This window comes from Carettochelys insculpta, chromosome 6, assembly GCF_033958435.1.
Source record: "Carettochelys insculpta isolate YL-2023 chromosome 6, ASM3395843v1, whole genome shotgun sequence".
NCBI lineage: Eukaryota > Metazoa > Chordata > Testudines > Carettochelyidae > Carettochelys > Carettochelys insculpta.
In genome coordinates this window covers 9,156,285-9,180,587 of record NC_134142.1, presented here as the reverse complement: position 1 = coordinate 9,180,587, position 24,303 = coordinate 9,156,285, and the positions used below count along the sequence as shown (strand labels likewise).

General features: G+C 44.9%; 1 protein-coding gene across 5 annotated transcripts in view; it reads left to right on the top strand.

Annotated features, from left to right (window-relative positions):
- Positions 1-24,303, top strand: part of FERMT2 (FERM domain containing kindlin 2) — a 100,991-nt gene that overhangs the window by 15,336 nt on the left and 61,352 nt on the right. For all 5 annotated transcript variants that reach the window (XM_074996226.1, XM_074996225.1, XM_074996224.1 and 2 more), the window contains exon 3: positions 15,318-15,551. In XM_074996226.1, coding sequence (XP_074852327.1) covers positions 15,318-15,551 — 234 coding nt within the window. The remainder of the gene's footprint in view (positions 1-15,317; positions 15,552-24,303) is intronic.

Sequence of the window (24,303 nt, the reverse complement as noted above, 5' to 3'; positions counted from 1 at the left end):
ACTGCATAGAGTTCAGGTTGGTCATGAAAAATGAAAATCTGAACAATTACAGGTCAAAGCAAAATGTTTGTTTTTTTTTTTTTTTTTGTTTCTCATGTGAAAACTTTTTGTGTGAACTTTCATTGGAATTTAGTAGTCTTAACTACAGTTTTTTTCTATGGTGCTTTGTGGATGAAATTTCTTTGCAGGTGTGAATGGGTTGTTTTATGTATGTTGAATTGCAGTACTTCTGCTGGGAGTGATGACTGAAAGAGATTGTTTTATCTCTTAATACGCAAGATTTAAATTCCTAATTTCATCCCATAAGAACTTAAAAACACAATCTGAGGAATAGTCATGTTAGTCTATATCCTCAAAAACAGTGAGAAGTCTTGAGGTACTTTACAGACTAACAGATTTATTGGAGCATAAGCTTTCATGGGCAAAGACCCATTTGATCAGGATGTATGTAAATCTCACGTTTTGACTCATGCTTGGTCTCATCCCAAAGGTATTGTCAGCTATTTTGATATAAACTGATTCGGGCTCTTATTGGTAACACGTAAAAGCCTTTGTCTTTTAAATTTGCAGTGAGATGACTGAAATAGGTTTTTTCAGCATTGGACTGTTCCTGTAACTTTACCTCCTGGCATGTTTGAAAGAATTTGTCTTTAAATAAGTAATTGAAGTAGGAGGCAGAGAAGTACAGTGTTTTGTTCAAAGAAGTGATGTTTTTTCTTTTTTGCACATAGTAAAGTTAAATCAACTTGCTTATTGCTTTACTTCATTTGTGTGCTAAGTATGTTAGCTCAGACTGAAAGTTCAGATCAAGTTAAGAGGTAATCATCTCAGTTGGCCACTGATAGAATCAGCGAGACTGGCTAAGTGCACATCTGATGTCATGAAACACAGTCACTCTGCCTTATCTGATAGATTTCTAATGACAAATTTCTAACCTTCAGAGAAATATTTAGATATGGAACAATTCCAGTAACTCACTCTCACGGTCTCTCACACACACACATTCACTCTTAATTACAACCCACAAGTGAAAGGAGAAAATTCAGTATTTAACACTTACTATTAATATTTAAATATGTTTCCTAAAGTCAATTAAAAATACCTACACCAATTACCAGCAATTGAGATGTCTTGATGACTGTAACAAGGTCTTCAATAGTGTGCATTAAAATATTTCATTGCACAGGTCCAAGGCTTGATAGCAGCACTTTTTCACATGTGGTAATTTTAATAATTTAACACTATTAAATGATGCAGAATCTCTTTAGATCTAGAGGGAGCTTCCCCTTTTCGCACATGCATCTTTACTATAACTTATTGATGTAACTAACCTTTTACAAACATTTTGTAACACATGTACAAATACAGTTCAGGTGCATTTGATAAGTTCTCACTCTACATCTAGAACCGTTCAGTGGTTTATATGTTGTAATTCCCTGCAATGACTACTTGTGTTACTAACAAATAGCCACATTTCAGTTCCTGGTTGGAAGGTGACTTTTGTTTCCCTTCTGATATCCAACAGCAGCAATCCATTCTTTCCACATACCCAGCCCTTCCCCACCCCAACGTGCTGCATGTCAGACCTCTTAAGTAATTTCAGCAAAATAAGCCTGCAACTCCCCACCCTTCCCTACTTCTTTCCCTTTGCATGCATGCAAAAACATCTCTCCCCCCTCTGGACTTCTCAGCAAAGAGCATACACCATCTAGTCAGCCAACTTGTCTCTCTAATTAAAAGAAAAACTGCCTCCCCCATCCCCCAACACACACTGCAAAAATGCTGCAGGAGGGATTGGACTAGGTCTTTGATCAAAAGGTACTTCAACTTTTGAAGTCAAAGTTCACCTGCACCTGACTAGTTTACTGATCCCAGGGAATGTCTTAAATGTTTATCTTGACCTGTGGCCTTGAAATGTTGTCCATAAATCTCACCATGTTTCAGGAAAGAGGTACAGGTCGAACCTCTCTAGTCTGGCACGCATGGGACCTGACTGGCACCGGATGGGAGAATTTACCAGACTACAGGAGGTCAGTATTGTCTAGCAACATTACCAACACTTCCATGGTTTGCTGGCTCTCAGAAGACATCTAGAGTAAATTACAGCTAAATAACGGCACAGAACACTGAGAGCCAGGACTGGTGGCTGTAAACAAACTTGGCCACACCCATGAGAAGTGGTCATCTTGCTAACTAAAATCATGCCGGACTACAATGTTGCTGGACATGAGTGTGTAAAAGCGATTTATTTTTGTAAGTAGAAAACACATTACATTGGGTATCAAACATTCATATAGGTGTTCAGCTGCCCCTGAATAAAGGCCCTCATCATGCAATTTGATGCATGTTTGTGAATGTCTGTGACCTCAGTGTCCCACTGACTCCCAGTGGTGCTCAATATGTGGCACTTGTTTCTGGTGTGCAGTTTGCAGGAATGGGGTTGAACGCAGGGTGCCTTGAGACAGTTCAGCGGCACAGGGCCTCTTTATCAACAGCTTTTGCCCCCTGCACAGCCCACAATTTGCAGGTCATAGGCAGCAGGGAACATGATGGAGGAAATAGCAGAGGAGGAGGCTTGTGAGAATTGAAACTCTACCTGCTGGCTATTTCCATGAAGGGGATGAGCCAGGTCCCTTTGACTTGGTTATCAAGTAAGTATGTAAATAATTGCAGCCAATCCTGTATTCAGACTTGGTTATGTGATAAAACATATGGCTGCCAATGAGGGTAGGCGGGGTTGTGCGTGGGTAAGGCCTCCCTGCCGACAGCCTACCAGGGAGTGGGGCTGTTCCAGCAGGGATGGAGTGTCTACGCCTGCGGTGGGCCACCCACGCATGGACCCTGCTCTAGCCTGTCTGGAACATCCCTGTCTACAGTGCGCCAGGGGCTTGCACTGCTTTGGCCATGCTGCAGTGCCCCCCACCCATGGCAGCGTCACAGGCAGGGAAGCCCCAGCTGGACTGGAGCAGCCAGAGTCCTTGGCATGCCACGGATAGGGCACTCCAGCCCAGCTGGAGCATCCTCGGTCCCCGATGCACCATCCCTCTGCCCTTTAACTGGTTAACTGAATAAATATTAGGTTTAAACCTATTAACTGGGATTTTACATGCCTAAGTTAAATGTCTCTAGGTTGTACTGGTTTTTTAGAAAAAAGCTTGTAGTAGCCATAACAGACTCATCAGCAGAGATTTTTGATGCATATTTACTCAAATTTTATACAGAAACATAGTTCACGGTGGCATTTTGTTCAAATTCAGTAAGTCACTTGGTATACTCAGCTGTCTAATGAGGGTAGCAATGGTTTTATAAGAGGCCTAGGCGTAGACCGCACCTTAGTGCTACTCTGTAGAAATGGCTTCCTGACGTAAAGTTCATGGCTGTTTAGTTCTCTCAAGCCACATATCAATATAGTGGAGGTTACCAGTCTGTCAGGCACAGGCCTGGTTATGATATACTCAGCCCTTTTGTTCTTAGCAGCAAACAGAAGGATGATCCCATTTTGAATATGGGATGTCCCAAAGAGTGGAAAAAATAGGAATCTGTTTAAAGTCAGAGGCCTGTATACAGTTTACTGAGAAGTGGTTGATTTTGACTGCCTGCCAAGTAACATTAATACTGCCACTGGAAAGAATGAAAATATCGCCTCTTTGAACCAAACAGGAAAAATGTCTTTTGAACATATTGCACTACTCCCTAAACTTCTGACAAGTGCAGCAAATTGACAGAAGTAAATTGTTCTTGAATAATTAGTCTTCCAGGAAAGAATAGGCAGCTTTTTGCATGTATTGATTTTTGGAAGAGGAAGGAAGGGTCCTGTTTTTTGTAGACCATACAAGGTGATATGACTAAATTAATAGTTTGAGTCCAAAACCATGCAAGCTAAAGAACCTGTCAACATAACTTTCAAAACACTTCTAACTCTTTGAAGTGGCATTAATAGCTCCAGTAAAATAGCAAAACAAAAAAGCAGTGATGTAGCACTTTAAAGACTAACAACATAATTTTAGATGGTGAGCTTCCGTGGGACTGACCTGAAGAAGTGGGTCTGTCCCACAAAAGCTCATCACCTAAAATTATTTTGTTGGTCTTTAAAGTGCTATGTGACCTTTTTTTTTTTTTTGGTTTTGATAGAATACAGACTAACACAGCTATCTCTCTGTCACAGTAAAATGTGACTTTCATGGTAGAAATATTTCTGCTCCTTTCTTCACCCTTCCCACAACCATAGGCGCTGAAGAAAACGTTGAAAAAAAATCTTAATTTATGTTTTCGTAGTGTATGCTTTGTCTCAAAAATGGTTTCTCTTTATTTATATGATCTGCCTTCTAAGCTTCATGTTCTACACAATTTTAAATTCTAGGTTTGTTTTCTGTTAGATGAATGCCAGGTATGAAATAGTTCTATTTTAAAGCCATCGCTGTCGGTTCTCATTGAGACGATGGATGGGCTAGCATGCTGCAAGTGCAGGGGCACATACCAGTATGAATTAATATTAAAATTCTCCTTAGCTATGAAATATTCCATTCAGTAAATGGTCACTTTTTTTGTCCTCTTGTCCGTAAAGTTTGCCCTTGGGAGGGCTCTTGGAATTATTGTGAGAATTTTTATAATGCTTGTCACGTATGAAAGACTGTTAAAATACTGCTAGGCTTCAAGATGCACACAACAAATTCTGCCACTAATCTATGTAAAGATGGGCTCAAGTCCCTTTTTGCTGTGCTTCTACGGAGGTGACCAATGCTAAGAATCTAGAGGGGGCTCTGGTCCTGCCCACCTCTTCCCGCGGAAATGCTGCGCTGCTTTCGGTGGGTGTGAGGGCGTAGGTTTGTGTTGAGTTTCCCCTGCCTGCCCCCTCCTCCCCCACCATCACTCACCAAAGCAGCATGTCCTAGGTGTAGTGCTTTCAGGCCGCGCCACTGCAAGGGAGGGGTGGGACTGTCCCTGTACTCGTCAGAAGTGGCACTGTTAGGGAGTACTGGGGATTGGGGGGGGGGGGCATAGTGTGCATGTGGCCCCCTGTGCGTCCCCATGCATTGCCTATATGATGCCTCCATATATTTTTTTTTTTTTTTTTTTTTTTTTTTCCAGTTCTGAGACCTAGTTTGGATAGGCAAAAAGCACAGGTTCTTTTTCGTGTGTGTATGACTTTTGTTTTGTGTTAATCTGGTTGAGTTTAATAGGATTTGAAAAGCCAAGGGCTGATATGTTTGAAGTCCTGGTGTAGCACAGGCTACAACAGAACCAGTTAATGCAGGTTCGGACACTTCAATTAAACCAGCCTTTTTTTAATGGGGGTTTTCAAGTTTACACATGACGGAGTGGCAAGAATCAGACTAAGGCTGGATGTGCCTGTAGGACCCATGGGTGGGTCAAAACACTGACAGGGCCCTGCAGGATAATACCTTGAGGTGTGTTTGTCACTAATTCTGGCCTCCAGGAGGTGGCCCACAATTCCCAAACATCACCTCTGGTCAGCAGTTTGAATGCTGCTGCCTTGCAGCCAGCCCCTTTGCAGCCAGGGAGAGGAAAGGTTGAGTCTTATCTGAAATGATACAGTGTGGTGTTGAGCAGTCTCTTGTTCGTGACAATGCCTTGCGCATTAATTGCACAGAGAGAACCATGTACAAACTCACAAAGGTTAACATGTTGGTGTCCTGAAACTTAAGTAGTAACTCCTTGGTAATGCTCCATGCCAGTGATTCTCAACAGGGATACATGGGAGTATGTATGCCGCAGGAGTATGCCGCAGTTGTCCAGTGCATACAGGAACTCCTCCAGATATGTGCCAGGTTTTCTAACAGGCCACCTAAAAAGTAATAGCAAAATCACAACAAACTGAAATTTTATGCTGTGACTTGTTTATACTGCTCTGTGTGCAGTACAGGATTTCCATTCCAATTGGGCTTTTTATCAGGTGGTAAAAATGGAGTATGGGTGTTTGTTTTTTCCCCCCCGCCCTCAGTACTACAGGGTATACCTCTCGTCTGGCACTCTGGACCAGAGTGGTCCTGAATGAGGGGATTTGCGAGACAATGGAAGGTCAGGCCCCCATGTGCCTGGAGGGGGACCCCACTCCTTCAGACTCCCCCACAGGGCTACTGGGTTCCCCCAGGGTCAGGGTCTCTGTAGCTGCAGGGCTGTCAACAGGGCTCTGTGTCCCAGCTGGCTCCCTGCTGTGGGGCTGCTGGAGTCCTTGAGGCTGCCCTAGCCAGACGTGGCTGGTGTCTGGGCTCCCTGCAGCAGGCCTGCTAGGCTTCCACCACCAGAGTCCCCAGGGTTGTGGAACTGCTGGTGAGGCTTCCACAGTTTCAGGGTTGCCAGTGGGGCTCCATGCCCCAGCTGGCTCCCCTCTATGGGGCTGCAGGGCTTCATGCCACAGCCTGGTGCCCCTCTGGCTTCTTGCCATGGGGCTCCTAGCTGGCCTCCTGATTGGGACAGGGCTCCCCAACCCCAGCTGGGATCCTCAGAGTGGGGGAGTCCTGACCTGGTTTCCTGCCCTGGAGTTGCCCATGGGGCTCTCCAGAGCGGGCTGCTATCAGGGATCCCTGCCACCAGCAGGACTCTGCTGCATCCTGTACAGCTGGAGCTCTTTGGTCCAGGTGCTGTCTGCTCTGCTCTATTGGATGAGGGATGTTTCAACCCGTAGTGTGCTGTGACACTACTTTATATTTGTCCCTTTCTTTTTTTTTTTTTTAAAGGTAGTTTGAGTGCACAAGGCCGATGTGACTTCTGAAAGGGGTCAGTAGTCTGGAAAGGTTGAGCCACTCTCCTATAGTAATGTATTTATCATCCTGGTCCAGCTTTTAGGTTTCCCCTATAAGTTCTAAAACCTCTAAATTTAATCCATTTTTTTGGTGTCTCTTTCTCTCTGCCTCTCCACAGTAATGATCTAGCCAGGCTAAGCTGGGCTGCAGTGGCTTTCAGGCTGTTACTGGCCATCTGATGAAGCAGGTCTTTGCCCACGAAAGCTTATGCTCCAAAGTATCTGTTAGTCTGTAAGGTGCCCCAATATTTCTTGTTCTTGAAGCTACAGACTAACACTGCCACCTCTCTGATACTTTCTTCTCCTCGTTTATCTGGCTTCAGGCATGACAGGGGTTTGGAGGGGCAGCGCCACCAGCCACCAACAGCAGCAGAAGCAGATAAAACACCTACTATTACCATTGCCCAGATAGTCAAAGTGTAGAAGACTGACTGCTCTTCTAAAAGGTTTATGGGAGCAAAGAGATCTTTACTGACACTTTGGCCTGTTGTGCAGTGTCGCTCCCAGCAGGAGCCGGGAAGAGGCTGGCCCTGGGGGCAGAGTGGGTACGAGGAGGGAACTACTCGCTTTCATGGGACTGAGTATCGGCACTAGCACTACTTGCTTGTACCAGGTTCCACGCAGGGTAGTGACTTCAGCTGGTATTTCTCGTTTTGGAGAATAACAAAAGCTGGTGCTGGCATCCCAATGCAGCCTGTACATTCTTAGCATATGTATGGCAATGATGCCTGCTGACGTTAACGCTGACTGGCCTGGGAGAACACCCTGCTGTGGAAATTATAAGTTAAGGAGGTATGGATGAGGTACATGGACTGTAAGATGGATAGAAAGCTGCCTTGATGGGCAGGCCCAGTGGGTAGTGATCAATGGCTCGCTGTCTGGTTGGCAGTTGGGTTCAAGTGGAGTGCCCCAAGGATTGGTTCTAGGGCCAGGGTTGCTCACCATCTTCATGCCCTGGATGAGGGGATGGATTGCACCCTCAGCAAATTTGCAGATGACACTAAGGTAGGGGGTCAGCTAGATACATTGGAGGGTAGGGATAGGGTCCAGAGTGACCTAGACAAATTGGAGGATTGGGCTGAAAGAAAGTTGATGAGGTTCAGCAAGGAGAAGTGCGGAGTCCTGCACTTGGGACGGAAGAATCTCGAGCATTGTTACAGGCTGGGGACTGACTGGCTAAGTAGCAGTGCAGCAGAAAAGAGCCTGTGAATGAGAGGCTGGATATGAGTCTACAGTGTGCCCTTGTAGCCAAGCAGGCTAATGGCATATTGGGGTGCATTAGGAGCAGCATTTCCGCCAGACATAGAGAAGCTATTGAGGCCACATCTGGAGTATTGCGTCCAGTTCTGGGCCTCCCAGTGTAGAAGGGATGTGGATGCGTCGGAGTGGGTTCAGCGAAGGGCAGCAAAAATGATTAAGGGGCTGGAGCATGACCTGTGAGGTCAGGCTGAGAGATTTGGGCTTATTTAGCTTGCAGAAGAGAAGACTGAAGGGCTATTTGATAGCAGCCTCAACTTCCTGAAAGGGGGCTCTAAAGAGGAGTGAGAGAGGCTGTTGTCAGTAGTGACAGATGACGGAACAAGGAGTCTGAAGTTACAGAAGGAGAAGAGTAAGTTGGATTTTAGGAAAAACTATTTCACCAGGAGGGTGATGAAGCACTAGAATGCGTTAGAGACAGGTGGTGGAATCTACCTCCCTAGAGGCTTTTATTTCCTGGCTCGACATGGTAATGGCTGGTATGACTTAGTTGGAGTTGATCCTGCCTTGGGCAGGGGGCTGGACTCTATGACCTCCTGAGGTCCCTTCCAGCCCTGGGTTTCTATGATTCTATGAAATAGGGTTGCCATCCCTAGAAACTTTTTGGGAGCAAATTGCAGGTACCTCTGTGAATCTTTCACGAAGATGTCTCGGGAGCAGTCTAGCTATGTCCTGTGTATGTAAACAAACTGCTCCATATGGATCCCTTACCTAAACTCAGAGAGAGAGAGAGAGAGAGGAATGAAAAGCAACTCCTGGAGGAATTTTGGACCAGAAAGTTAAATATTCTCTCAATATTTTAAAATCTGCACCGTTTTTATTAAAATAACATTGTACAGCCCTGCCAATTTCAGTTTCTGGAATTGTGTAACAATACAGATGCACAAAAATTCCTCTAGGAGTAGAGTTAGGGAAACCCCTACAGTGATGCAGTTCCTGGTTTTCTGTCCCCTCTCCCCAGAGCCTACCCAGGGACCCAGACGTTCCCCCTCCACCAACTACGAGTGACCCCCTCCCTTCAGACAGCTATACCCTATTGAGCCTTGTATGGCACTGTCAATTTTCTGCTCCCACAAAGTGGAACCCCCCGTACCTCCCCGACTCACTCCAGTCCCTATCCTTGGTTGCTCATGATCCTCATTCTCCTGCTCATTTTCATCGGGCTGGCTCTGGGGCTGGGGTGAGAGGGTGCAGGCTGTGTATGGGGATGAGGGGCTTGAGGTGCATGAAGGGTGCTCAGGGCTGGATTTAGAGGGTGGGAGAGGGGTCGGGAAGGTGACGGCTCTATGCAGCACTTCCCTCAAGCAGCTCCTGGAAGCAGCAGCAAGTTATCTAGCTGCTAGGTGGAGGTGCAGCAAGGTGGCTCGGCAGGTGCCACCTGTTCTCCATCTCTTACTGGCTGCAGTTCTTGAGGCTGGGAGCAGCGTGCAGAGCCCCCTGACTGTCCCTCCAGGTTGGAGCCAGAGTGGGGCACATGTGACTTCTGCCAGTAGCCATGCAGGTGGCAGGCAGAGAGCCTGCCTTAGCCCCCCGGGTCATCAGCCAGACTTGTAATGTCCCAGTGCAGAGTGCTGACTGGAGCTGACAGGGTCCCAGGCACCAAGCCACCCTACACAGGATCCAAAGGGAGAAATAGTCTGATGCTGGGTCCTGGGCTTGTACAGATTTCCCTACATGGCCCCTCCTTCCTTCAGGGTATGTGGCAAACCGCAGCTACCAGGAACACTCCAGCTTCTTCTCTTCCCTCCCCCCAGCCCCCCATGGGCAACCTGCATCACTGCAGCTCATTTCTGTGCAGAGGGAAAATTAATTGTGTTTTTAAAAATAGTTTGTGCAGAAATTTATGCATTATACAGTGGTGCAGAATTCCTCCACCGAAATTTATTGCACCATTATGCATGTACTGAGGTTGCTTCCTCTGCATCAGTTTAACCTGTGTTTGACTGTCAGAACACACTGAACTGCAGTAGAGACTCAAACAGGTCCTGACCTGCAACATAGCTGGAGCCTCTGGGCACACGTTCCCTATCCTCCTCCTCACTGTTCATGCCAGGGATATGCAGCTTAGGCTCCTCAGAGGAATCCAAGACGCTGTGTGGGACGTTTGGTGCTGTCTTTGCCAAGTATGGCATACAGCTGCTTGCAAAAATGACAGATCTGCAGCTGGCTACCAAATTGACGGTTTGCTTCCTTGATGTTTGGATGTGCCTGATGCAGGGCTTTTGCTTTTATACAGTACTGCAGTGGACTCCTCTTCTACCCCACCTTCTGCATCCCCATCAGTCAGCTGGCAGATACCCACAGAAACGTGGACATGACTACACAGCAAAGTCTTCAGTGGCCTGTGCCCATGGACCTGGGCTTGGGCACAAGGCTGTTTTTCAGTGCTGTATTGGCTTCTAGGCTTACAGTGGAGTCCAAGTCCTGGAAGCCTGTTGGGGTGGGATGGTCCCAGGGCTTGGGCTTCAGTCCAAGCCTAGAAGTCTTCTTTATCTTAGAAATGTTACCACCCAGAGTCCTAGAATGGTATTAAGCGCTTGTGATCATATGTTTTATAACACTTATTGCATTTCTTTTAATGAAGATTGTAACAAATTAATATTGTTCTCCATTTAAGTACCCTTGCCACTCATCCCAGAGGTCCAAGGTAGAACTCTCTGGGGTCTTTTTCAATCTGTAGCCAGAGCTGGGATAAGAACTTACATATTTTCTGGTCAATAGCTAGCTCATCAATTCATGTGAGCAACGCTGAAAATTCTTAAACCTAACATGGTCATTTGTTTGCCTAATGGGGCTATGGCTTGGATAACTATATTTAGCAATAGCTTTTAAAACTTTTTTTTTTAAATGACCACTGAAATAATAATACTGAACCTGTAAATCTAGCAAGGTGTGTGGTTGGTTGGTTGGTTGGTTTTTTCTTTGTTTGTTTGTTTGTTTGAATAAAGGAAAATAGAACTATTTGTAAAGTAGCCACAGGATTATTTTTCAGAACTGTTTGGTGTTTTGTTTTTGGTTTGTGTGTGTGTTTGTTTTTTTTAAATCATCTTAATGTTCACCGTTTGCTACTGTATGCCAAGTTTTAGTATCTGCCCAAAAGATAGTCGCATGCCGTTTGCTGCTGTAGTAAAAAATAAATCGAAATTCACTCTCTGTAGCATGAAAGTAGCTACACAAGTGTTGGATTCAAAATGACTTTATTTTCGGTGCCAACTTGTTAATGCTTTCAGGATAGCAGAAGCTGAGCTTCATGTCCGAAATTGTTTGTAATGAGATGTCAGATTTTCTAGAGTAGCCAAGGCTTGTACAAGTTTGCATGCTTTTCTATATTTGGTTTTGTTTAATTGGATTGCACAAAGCTGCTGAAAAGTTTAGCTGACAGTCCCACTTCATGGCTGCCATATTATACCAATCGGATCTTTTTCCATGCTCAAAGAAACTATCCGTCAATATTTTGTGAACTTTCTTAGTGAGCCTGTAATCCAGATAGCTTGAAGGTATAAGGAGTCACTGTAATCAAGATTCTTCTTCCACCCTAGCCTGGACATCAGCCACTGAAGTTCAGATAAGCGCATGAAGAAGTGTGTTTGCTAATAAAACTAGAGTATGTTGTTCAGGTTACAGCATTTGTACTGTTGGTCATCTGCCTAATCATAGAACACTACGACTGGAAGGGACCTCGAGAGGCCATCGAGTCCAGCCCCTGCCTCAATGGCAGGACCAAGTACTGTCTTAAACCATCTGTGATACACAGACACCTATCTAACCTGTTCTTAAATATCTCCAGCGATGGCGATTCCACAACCTCCCTTGGCAATTTATTCCACTGTTTGACCACCCTGACAGTTAGGAACTTTTCCTAATGACCAACCTAAACCTCCCTTGCTGCAGTTTAAGTCCATTGCCTCTTGCTCTATCCTCAGAGGCCAAGAAGAACAAGTTTTCTCCCTCTTCCTTATGACACCCTTTTAGATACCTGAAAACCGCTATCATGAGGTTGGCTATTTTTAAAAATACTTATTTTGGTGCTAGCTTGTCAAGTAGTTTTCTAAACTCCCACATTTTAGGTGATATAGAGAAGACCATCTTTACAGTAGACATGAACTATCAGCAGTAACTTGGGACTACTAAGTCAGTGCATTAGAAGTGTATGGTCATAAGAAAATCTGCTTTTAATAGAAGTCCAGAGGATTGCCAAAACCTCCGTGTCAATGGAGCTATGTCTACACTACAGAGTTCTTTCTAAAGAAGCCCTTCCAGAAGATCTCTTCTGAAAGAACCTCTTTCAAAAGAGTGTCCACACAACCCCTACTCTTTCAAAATAACAGGCGAGGGATTGCAAAATCAGGCCCCATTAGGACTATCCACGCACGGCCTGTGGGGATCTTCTGGAAACCCCTCTTCCCCAAAATTTTGGGGAAGGGGCTTCCAGAAGGAAGGTTTCCTTCTGGAAGATCTCTTGGGGGGGCCCCGCGTCTTCACATGTACTTCGGAGTCCGGAAGAGCTTCTTCCAGACTCCAAACCACATGCCAATATGCTAATGAGGCACGGAAAACTTACATCTGCACCTCCATTAGCAACTTCCGGATAGCTCATTAGCGTGCTGCTTCTGGAGGCACAGCCTTTGAAATCAGACATTCTGTTATCCAGAAGTAAATTTTAGTTATGTTCCGTAAATACAAATAAATACAACAAATACAGGATAAGTTTACAGTGCACAATACTAAGGTTGTTGGTCAATAAAGTACTGTGCATACATTTTTGTTGTTTCTTAATATCTAATATTGTTTTTCTGCAATGCTATGCATTGCTAGGTGTACCTCTATAAGCCAGAATTTTTGAACATCCAGCAACCCAGATGCGGGGCTGCCACATAGAGTTCACAGTATATGGCTGACTTTCGTTTCTAACTAAATGTTATGCCACTGCATAGCCTGCCGTCTTCAGAAAGTGAATCCGCAAGTGTTGTTGAGCAACCTTCAGCGCACCAGTTGAGAATGTAAAGAGCATTTTTGTCCCTTGTCTTGGCAGGGAACCTGATCCACAACATAATTTAGAGCTGCCTCAGAAGTCTCTCGCATTCTGCTTTGTTCCAGTGTTCCTTGAGGCGGAGCACATGGTGGCCATGCTATTTACCTAATTGTGAGAAGGGGGTTGGGGAGGTTAGCAGTGTGTAACCAGTTCTAAGTCAGCTAGGGGTTCCTCCCCCAACCCATGTGTGAAAATCCTCTTTTGGCCATTTAGGACAGCTGTAAGTCCTCTTTGCACTATGTAACTAGTGCGTGGGAGATTTAGCTACCCAAAGATCCACCTTACTACACTGGGTCTGTTTTATTAAGACTTCTGGAAAGACAAGATGATATGGAGAGAATAGTGGACGCCCTGCAAGCAATCAAAATCCTACCACTGTTTTATGCATGGCACTCTTCCGTGTCTCATGTCAAGTAAATCTAATCAGCCTGTTAGATTCTGAGGAGGGAGCTGTATCCTTTATTCTCTGTGTGAATGCTTGTCTTGTAGAACTACAGGCGAATGCCAAAATATCTCATGGTAGCACTTGCATTGCTGCTATGTTTATCTTTAAAAGTGTAATGTAGAAACTGCTTTTACCATGTTTTGAAGCATAAGAGAATTGGAGGCATTGTAGTGCAACAGGTGAGAGTGTGGATTTCCACTGGCTGAGGAGCAACACAGGTGTATTTTGCAACATATGCATACCTGCAGGGCATACCGTATATAGTCAGTCACTTTCAAGTATTGGGTGTTTTATCAAAGATGCCTTTGGTTTGGTTTGGGGGTGGGTGGTGTCCCAGTTTGAGATCTCTCTCTTTTAAGAAGCCTGATATTTTTCAAAGGATTGGGGATAGCATAATGTTACGTGTGACTTGTTATGGGTAGGGCATGGGCTTAAATCACTTGGTTTTAAACTAAGTGATGCTGAAAGGGAAGTTTTTAAAACAATCATTCCTCTGTTTGAAAATGTGATACTCCTATTGTTCACAGGTAACAACTGCAAGTGGAGGAAAATATTTTCAGAGCACTTTGTTAAATCACTTACACTTCTGTTCCTCATTAGGTGATAGCCTGTGAAACTCCCTGCCAGAAGATGTAGTTAAGGCTAAGACTATATCAGAGTTAAAAAAAACAAAACAAAAAAAAAAAAAACACTAGCTAAATTCTTGGAGGGTTGGGCACTCAATAGCTGTTAGCCAGGATGGGCGGGGTGGTGTCAGAAGCTGGACATGACCGACGGGAGATGGATCACTTGATGATTTTCTGTTTGTTCTCTCTGGGGCACCTGGCATTGGCCACCCGTCTGAAGATGGGACACTGGACTAGCTGGAGCTTACGTGTGACCCAGTAGGGTCACTTTTATGTAACCTATTTCACCTTTTGGTCGTGTGGATCTCTTGTTTCACAACACTTGAGGGAGAAATCTAGGAAATAAATATAAAACCTCAACTAGACAGGAATGAGCAGCAGATGTCTTCAGCATGAGATCTGGGACGGGGCATAGGAGCAGAACTACATGCCTTGCTACATTTTGGCTGTGTGATCCTTAGTAAGTTACTTGACATTTTTTGTCTCCCTTTTCCCTCTGAGCCATTGTCCTGTCTCGTTACTAATAATTTAATATTGTCGTGGTGCCTAGAAACCTACGGTGCTGGGTGTTGTGCAAGCTCTTAAGAGACAGTCCCTTCCTCATGGAGTGTCTTCCACTCTAAGCAGAAGCGAATAGCCGGCAGATTCATATAATGTTAGTAGGAATGATTTATGATTTGTTATGGGTAGGGAATGGACTTAAATCACTTTATTTTAACTAGCCAAAGGGAAGCACAAATACAGCGAGAGAGTACTGCTCACACAAAAAGCAAGTGCTCACAGCACACCAGTTTGCTAAGTGCTTAGGTGCTGCCAAGGGGGGGGTAAAAATGTATACCCGACCGCTGTATTTCTACAACATCTGAGGTTGTTGTCCTGCTATGTTTGTTGTGGCCATTAGGTGCTATTGGAGTATCGACATTCCATCTCAAAGTATGTATTTGTATTTGAAACTGACTAGATTTCATGTTACAGAGACAAAGTAGGTGAGATCTATTATTGGACCAATTTCTGTTGGTGAGAGAGGGCAGCTTTTGAGCCACACAGAGCTCTTCCTCCCCGCCCCCCCCCCATATCAGCACTGCATACAACAATTGATATCGGGCTGTCACCGTTTTTGTTAATGAATACATCCTTTTAATTAGAAGTAAAAACAGATCTTAATGTATCTTCTAAAATTATTTTCCCTTCTAGATGTCAAGAAAGATTGGTCAGATCATGCGCTGTGGTGGGAAAAGAAGAGAACCTGGCTACTTAAAACCCACTGGACCTTGGATAAGTATGGCATACAAGCTGATGCTAAGCTGCAGTTCACTCCTCAACACAAACTGCTCCGCCTTCAGTTACCAAATATGAAGTACGTGAAGGTGAAAGTGAACTTTTCCGATAAAGTCTTCAAAGCTGTCTCTGACATCTGTAAGACCTTCAGTAAGTATCAGATACTTAGAAAACTAAGAGGCCGCCTTCTGGTATCTAGACAGCTGTAATTGCGTAGTCAGTTTAAAGTGGCATTAATCTGGAGTGTTAGCTCTGTAGAAAATCCAACATGATTTTAACGTTTTCTTCTGTCTTGGATTACACAAGCTGACAATACCTGATGTTACTGACTTTCTTCTCTGAGTTTTACGGTTGGATAACAATCTGGGAATGAAATAACTTGGTTTTATGAAACTCCAGTCCTGTATGCACAGTTACTTCACTGATGGTGCTTAAGTTTGTATACTTCAGCTATCTTAATTGGTAAAGAAATATTTTTGCCCATCAAAATCAAATCTCTCCTTTTTTAACAAGTACAACCTAGAAAAACAGTACACCTACTCAAACTCTTTCCATTTTATTAAAATTGTTGGCGTTGCCACTTAATTTGTATGTAACCTTTTCAGAGCCAAGCCTCTAAATTTTTTTTTTTTTTAAATCTGCCATGTTCACAGGTTTTTCAGTGGCGAATCAAATTAGCGACCAAATGAAGGTATTTGCTACAAAAACATCTGGTGCGGTGAAAGCGCTGGTTCCATCTTCCCTTGTCTTGTTAAAGTACTTTTTAGCTTTGCTCGGTGTGACGCACATAGAACAGTGTGACCAAAGACTGTGAATGGCCTTAAACAATATATCTAAGTCCCTCTTTCCCCTTGGCTGAGAGAAACTACCACAGGTATAATTGCAATTTACTTTAAAGCTCCTCCCCCATTACCTGTCCTAGGCATTGGATGTTTATGGACCTGTGGGGTCTACTCTAAACCTTCTCTTTTTCACTCACCAAATTGTGTGTGTATATTCTGATTTTGGAGGAAGCTTGTGTAAGCGGTGGATATCTGTAAGTGTTTATTGTAGGTTTTGTGCTTTGGTTTCGTGGTTACTGCCTTCTAGTGACTACTCCTCGTAGAAGTTGCCATGTTAGTGTTGCTTAGGTGGGAAGATTGTATTGTTTTCCTCCTTTCCAGGGCAGTCTTGGTTCCAGAAGGAAATGATGTCAAAGTGCTGTCTTTCTGACCTAGAACCTGCAGTTTGAGCTTTGTCACAGTAAATCTATCTCAGGTTTTTCAAAAAGACCTGGTTTACTTTTGGGTGACTCACTCATGTCATTAGACAGAGTATGTGAACTATTACAACATAGTCCCCAATATATAAATAGCATTATCCACAAATGAAGGTGCTGATCAAGTTTCTTTATAGTGGACTTTTTGCTGCTGTTTTAATGACAAGTGAAAATAGCAACTTTTTAAAAATAAAAGCTTAACCATCATTACCCACTTACTAGTTTTAATACTTTTCTCTCTTTAGGTACTAAACCCTTTCTTGCTAAAGCTCCCCAAGCTCCTGCTTTGTTGCTAGTTAATTTTTATAACAATGAGTCACATCAAGAGATTCCAGTGTAGTCAGTCACTTAAGAGATCTTTCCTTACTGATTCCACAAAACATTGAAAAGCTTAAAAGGGCTGAGATTGTAGTACTTATTTGGTTTGGGGGTATCTTAAGAAGGAAATCCTCAAACTAAGGGGATTCTGAGTGTTTGGAAATAACTTTTCTCCATCCTACCCTGAAACCCAGGGATGAGCAGTAACTAGCCTGTGTGCCAGATGCTGTTCGACAGGGTTATCCTCTGGCAGGCCACTGATGCTTGCTCTAACCCAGCTGCAACCTCCTGTGAGTGACCGAGAACTCTTCATTGCAACTAGATGCTGTGAAGTTATTGGGAGTGTTTTCTGCCTCTTTTCTCTTCTCTGCCAAGCCCCCAGCTTTTGAAGAGTTTGAGTGTAGAGGCATGTTGTCACAGATCTTCTTCCCACTTCAAGAGACCACAGAGTGCCCATTGGAGGAATAAGCTTATTTATTTGTCCTTGTCAGATCTGCCCGGGAAGTGCTTGTTACTGAATGGCCAAGGGGGGAGAGCCAGTTATCCCCAAGCATGGATTTACTCTTTTCTTACTCAAAAATAATCTGTAAAGAGTCTGTCAGGCCAAGAGCTCCCTAGGGTGTGAGAACTAGAAAATTGAGCACCCTGCTGTTCTTGGCATCCATCTGGCTATCTTGTGATCAAGCTAGTTATGAGCTAGCTAAATGAAGTGAAGGTTCTTCTTCGAGTGTCCCCGTGGGTGCTCCACATTAGGTGTCGGGCTCGCCCGGCGCCGCAGATCGGATCTTCCAAGCAGTTTCTGCCGGACCGCGCATGCGCCGGTGCGCGCCGCTCCCCCGCGCGCTCCCGGCCATGTGCGCGATCCGGTCCCCGCCAGTTCCTCTTAACCGCCGTCGGCTGCAGACGGAATCCAACTAGGCTAAGGCCAAGTAGTGTATTCAACGACTTTATCTGAACGCCGCCCTGCGCTGTTTTTCCAAGGAGGCGGTAACCATACGGCTGCATCCAGCCTTTGTTCCTAAAGTTTCTTTCTGAGTTTCATACTAACGAACCTATTGTTACCCTTGTTTATCCAAAGCCTCATAACTCTAACAAAGAGGTGCGCCTACACCTCCTGGACGTGAGCAGGCGCTAGCTTTCTATATGGACAGGACCAAGTCCTTCCGGAGAACGGATAGGCTCCTAGTCTCTATCGCTCCCAAATCAAAAGGAGAATGTCTCTCTTCGCAGAGAATCTCTAAGCACATCGTATCTTGCATAAAAATGTGCTACAAACTCAAAGACTCCTTTACTGGCCACGCCCAGGGCTCATTCCACTAGGGCGGTGGCAGCATCAACAGCCTTTTTTCAAGGGCGTTGCGCTAAAAGACATTTGCAGAGTGGCGACCTGGTCATCCTGTGACACCTTCGCCAAACATTACGCCCTTCACAGGGTATTCCAAGAGGATACCCGTCTCTTGGCAGCGGTCCTCTCGGGGACAAGCTGCACATAATCCGATTACCCACCTCCTATCTTGGGTTACTGCTGGGTAGTCACCTAATGTGGAGCACCCACGGGGACACTCGAAGAAGAAAGAAAGGTTACTCACCGTAGTAACGGTGGTTCTTCGAGATGTGTCCCCGTGGGTGCTCCACTACCCGCCCATCCTCCCCGCTCCGGATCTCTGTTTAGTGTTTTGCAGGAGCATCCGAGGCGGTTGGTCAAGGAACTGGCGGGGACCGGATCGCGCACATGGCCGGGAGCGCGCGGGGGAGCGGCGCGCACCGGCGCATGCGCGGTCCGGCAGAAACTGCTTGGAAGATCCGATCTGCGGCGCCGGGCGAGCCCGACACCTAATGTGGAGCACCCACGGGGACACATCTCGAAGAACCACCGTTACTACGGTGAGTAACCTTTCTTTCTGCCTTTCATTCCCCTAAAGGGTGTGGATAGCAGGAATCTCTCCAGGCTCCCGTGGCAAACCGGCTGCACAGTATTATTAATAACATAAAGGATTTCTACCAGCATCCTCTGTTCTTCCTCAGGGGCTCCCTAAGCATTAGCCTTCATGTTAGGGGAGCAACTTCATTCCAACTCTTAAAACATCTTTTTTTTTTTTCCTGGGCTGTGGAGTTGTGGATTGCAGTAGTTCCTCTTTTTCCTTTAAAGAATCCCTGGATTTCACATACCTGCCAGGCCAGGCAAGAAATTTAGGCTCCACATGCCAGCTTCCCAGAAAATAAACCTACATCTAGTTAGGGAATACGAAATGGTTTTCCTTTGTGTACCGAGTACAAAGTCCAATCATTGGCGCCACGGCTTTGAGCAATCCACTGTCTCCCACCTGCCTGCATCATGGCAAGTCTGAAAAAGTTTGCTGCTTTTTTTTAATTCACCCCAGTGGGAGGCCATTTTCTTGGCTTCTAGAGTCATTTTCCATAATCTCCCAAGGGTACCCTCTTTGCGTTTTTCCTCAAAACTTCCTTTACTGCCTAGAATATCCTTTCCCCTTTTTCTCCAGCCCAGGAGAAAGACAAATGGGTAATACTAAAATTCTAAAATGAGATCATGGCTTAAGAAGCATTTCCTGTCCTGCAGCTCTCTACTGCTGCCAGTCTTTGTCGCATCTGAGACTGCGTCTAGATTGCCAAACACTTTGGGTGAAAGATATGCAAATGACACACCACACTTGCATGGCTCTTGCTGACAGCTCAGTCAGGAGAGGAGCATTTCCTGACATTGGCCCAGCCCCATGGGGCCAACTGTCAGGAAAACCCCCTCTGCCAAGACATCCCTTTAGACCAGGATGTCAGCAGAATGCTTCCCACGCGGCAGAGTTCTGTCAAAACACCTCTGGTCTCCCGGCAGAAGCCTGCGGTCTGGATGTAGCCTGAGTGCAGGTGAGGGAGTGGCTACTTCTTGTTGCCAGTATTCTGCTGATTACTTTGAGATTTGTCCAGTTTAACCTTGAAAATAGCAGATAGCAATCACATCAGTGGACTGACCTTATATGCAGTGACTCTCTCTTTAAAAATATTGCAATTTATAATCCAGTGGTGCCTGAATGCAAGTGCAGGAGAAAACCTTCCAGTGATTAAATCAGTGCCTTGTGTCTTGCCCATAATGGCACACTTTCTTTTAACCCCAGAACACTTGACTCTAGAATTCAGGGGATCTTAAATGTGGAATGTTGTGACCCTGTCCTTGATGCTGTTTTTTACAACTTTATGTATAATCAAGAGTATGATTTGGTGAATTTGAAAGGTGAATTTATTTATTAATTGGATAATGCCAGAATTAAGGCTTCACTGGGAACCTCAACTTGTCCCCTCTCTCCCCCATCCCCGGTGTGCGTGCATTATGATGCAGTTCTTAATTACATGATCATACTATTTCTCTTCTATGGGGCTCCTGTTTAATTGTGTACCACATGGTCAGGGCTCACTTAATGAGCAGTAATGGAATGCTTCTGTTCAGTGACTCTCCAGCCCTTATTTATTGCATGCTATACAGTCCCAGCTCTGAAGAACTGATTTCTTCTTGAAGACTTCTGTGGTACTCATCTCTGTAGTATCTGAGTGGTTCACAAATATTAATTTATTTTCACAGGACCTGTTGAGTTGAGGGGGTATTGCTGGCTTTCCAGATAAGAGCCTAAAGCACAAAGACACAGGTCAAAAGTATCCACTGATTTTTTGGGAACTAAATATGGAATGTCTTGGATCTGATTTTGCTTGCTCCCTTCTCTCTCCATCCCAGCCTGTGTGTTCTTAGCACTGCAGAGCACTTTATGTGCAGGGAACACAGCTCACACTGATGACAGGTGAAATTGGAATGCTCTGCATATCTGTGAATCAGACATACCACCCCCCCCCGCCCCAGTTTCTGTGCGAGCATCCAGAAAATGAGTCTCACACACAGGGTGACCATCTCTGGAAGGTCTTTCTCTTCGCTTGTCTGACTTTTCAGTTAGTCAAGCAATTTGACTAACATCACCTGGGAACTCCAGACAAGAAAGGGGTGGGATTCAGTTCCCCAGGGCCATAGTCTACTGCCTTGTACATGAGACAGATCTTTCTCTTCCTCTTAATTCCCCATGTCATTGACTACCCACCCACCTTCCCATGCGAGACCTGTCTGAGCTGCTGGTCTTTTTAAAGCAGCTGCTGGGGGGGAGGATCTCCTATCAGGACCCCCTGCTACACAGGTCACACCTTCAGTGTGCAGCTGGTGCAGTGTACATAGGATCATCCTCTGTTGCACCAAACTAGTGGTTCGACTAACTGACCTCCTGGCCTGTGGTCGGAGGTGGGGGTTTGTGCCTCTTACCATTCACTCCCTCACTCCCATGACCTAACCTGACAGCAACTGGCAGGACCTGCTTCCAGGTGAGAAGGGTAAAGAACCCCTAATGGGCCAGCCTGTACTCCCCTCTGGTTCTGCACCCTCCGAGGATAATTAGTAAGAGGGGGCGAAGATGGGCCTGCTAGGCCCTGTATTGTGGGTTCAATCCTTGAGGGGGCCACAGAGAGATCAGAGGGTAAATAGTGTTTTGGTGTGGTGTGTTAGCCTTTTTTTATTTAAAACAAAAAAAAAAAAAAGTCAGGGATGGTGGTAGGTCTGCTGTGAGGGGAGGGAACTGGGCTTGACCACTGAAGGTCACTTCCACTTCTGTGATAGGTATAGAGCCGTATTTCATCCCACACACATCACTACCCTTAAACCACTAATTTCAGGTCAGGGAGGGATAGCTCAGTGGTTTGAACATTAGCCTGTTAAACTTAAGGTTGTGAGTTCAATCCTGCAGGGGGCCATTTTGGGATCTGGGGCAAACAGATTTAAAAAGGGAGGAGGGGGAGGCTTTGTTCTGCCAAGAGGGCAGGAAGGGGACTTACTCAGTGACCTCCCAAGGTCCCTTGCAGCTCTGTGATATGTGTATCTCCATGAGTAAGCGGGCTCTCCAGGGAGCCATGAGCACAGGCACATACCTTGCCCTGGTCCAAATTCTCCTGATGCCTTTCTTGCAGCAAGGACTGCACTGGCAAACCTCTTTGTAGGGTGTCTCAAGTTGTAGCCCCTGTTTTGGTGACTTCAAAACCTCTTACTAAGACTCTGGTTGGTTTTTTGTTTTTGTGTTTTTTTTTTTGTTTTTTGTTTTTGTTTTTTTTTTTTTTGTTTCTCTTCCCTCCCTTACTTTCTCATTTACACCCAACCCATCAGTGGCCCCACAAAGTTGCAGGACCTCCTGCTGGCAGGGTTGGTGCAGCCTTATCAAAAGCAAGCTCCCCTCCTGAGTCTATCCCTGGCCAACCTGGAGCTGTAGCCCCAGGCCTGTGTTCCCAGCCTACAGGCTCCCACCCAGGAAAGGTGGAGGGTTCGTAGTTCCCTGCAGCTGCCTTCACCATTCTTACCCCAACCCAGCTCCAGCCAGGGGATGGGGCCTTGGAGTTGCAGCCTGGCCATGATAAGAGTCATGCGTCAGGGCAGTTGTGAAGAGCTGCAGACGCTTCACTTGCTGTGGGTGGCGGGGGCTGAGGGGTGGGGACATAGCCTGGGAGTTTGTTCTGGGAGGAAAAAACCCAATCTGACAAAGTTTAAGCATCTGAAAATGGGAGGTATATATAATGAGACGTTGGGTAATCTTAACTTAGAGGTTATGTTACCAGCTGCATGTACAACCGAGATCTCCCATTCATTCCTCCTCTGAATATTTCCTGCTTGTTTTTTCTCTTGTTAGAGATGTAGGTTCTTGCCACCTTTTTTGTTGTGGAGAACCTGAATAATGGTAGAAAAAGCTGTTACTTGAACAGCAGCTTCTCCCTTGGGGAGGGAACATTTGCTTTAAACCTCTCATATGGCAAGCTATCCAGGTCCTCAGTCTTTCTAAGATTGTCCATCAAAGAGACGGAGGTAGGGACCCAACACTGTCAAAGTCCATAGTTTGACAGGGCGGGTGGGAGGAAGAAAAGGGAAGAGGAGAGCCATGGTTGAGATGGTCTTATGGAGCCTGCAGAAGAAAAGGGGCAAAAAGACCCATAGTAGCAATTATAGCCATTTGTGTTTTGAATCTAAAGACTCTGTGATGGGTAACATCGTTCAAAAGGTGGAACCCAGGGAGGTCAGTCTTCTGTCCTTTGTAGCAATGCCTTGTCTTCGGGATTTCTTTGAGTGTTTTTTAGTCAACTGTTTAAGGGGGAATCTCTTGCCCTGGAAAAAAATAGGAAGGGTAAGAATTCCAAGCTGAATTTACCACACTAGAAAAAAGCGAGTCAAAAGACTAACGCAACAGCGGTATAGGGTTTGGATTTTTCTGGTTTTGTTTTAAACAGGGCAGTGTAAGATCACTCTGCTGTTTGCCTGGTTTTCAACTGAGGAGAAGAGGATTTGAAAGGAAAACTGTTGATTGCCAAAGAGTCGGGGAGAGGGGTTGTTACATTGTGGTGTTGGTGGGTTTTGTTTTTAATAAATGCAATTGGATAGGGTTGGAGTATAGGCATGCAGTAACTCTGGTTGTTGAATTCTGTAACATTAATGGTAGTGCACAAAGGTGCTTGTGTTTTCTGTGGTAAACTGTGATCTCACTGACCATGGAATTACAGTGAATATAAATGTGTTACTTGGGTCTTTATTTTGTCACCATATCACCACAATTCTTCTGTCTTGCAGTAACTGTGATTAATACAGTGCCTGACTGATGAGTTTGTTTATTTTTGGCCCATTGTCTAGAATGGGCCTCAATAGTTGTGAACCATTGTCTTCCAGCAATTCATAAAATGAATGCATTGTAAAATTTTGGCATTGCTTCCACGACACTTCAAGCCGCCTTTGCAATCAGGATTCCAAAAGGCCTAGCATAGTAGAAATGATGTCTATTTGGTATAGTTTCTTATAGCGAGCAGCATCATAATGACTACAATGACAGCTTTGTTTAAAAAAAACAAAACCTGGAACTTGGTAGACTGACTCATGAAGTCTTGAAAGAAGCCTTTTGTGATGTGTATTAGCTGGTCTCTAAACATCTTAAAATACTTTTAAACTCTTAACACGACTACTCTTCTAGTGTATTAATATAGGCAGGTAACTGCCAATCTAACTTATCTTGTGCAGTCTAAAGTAATTCCCAAGAGCTGCTGCAGTCATTGACAGTTGACTTTTACCTCCTCCTCTTTTTCCTTTTGATTCTCTTTTGGGACAACAGTTGCTTCCTCCCCCATTTGAGCTGGTGGACAAGTAACCCTATGGGCAACTTTATCCAAATGATCTGGTAAGAATGAAAGGTATGACCCTTTTGTCAGGGGTGCTAGACTGTAGCCCCAAGACTTCCTTGCCCAAAAGATTTGGGACAT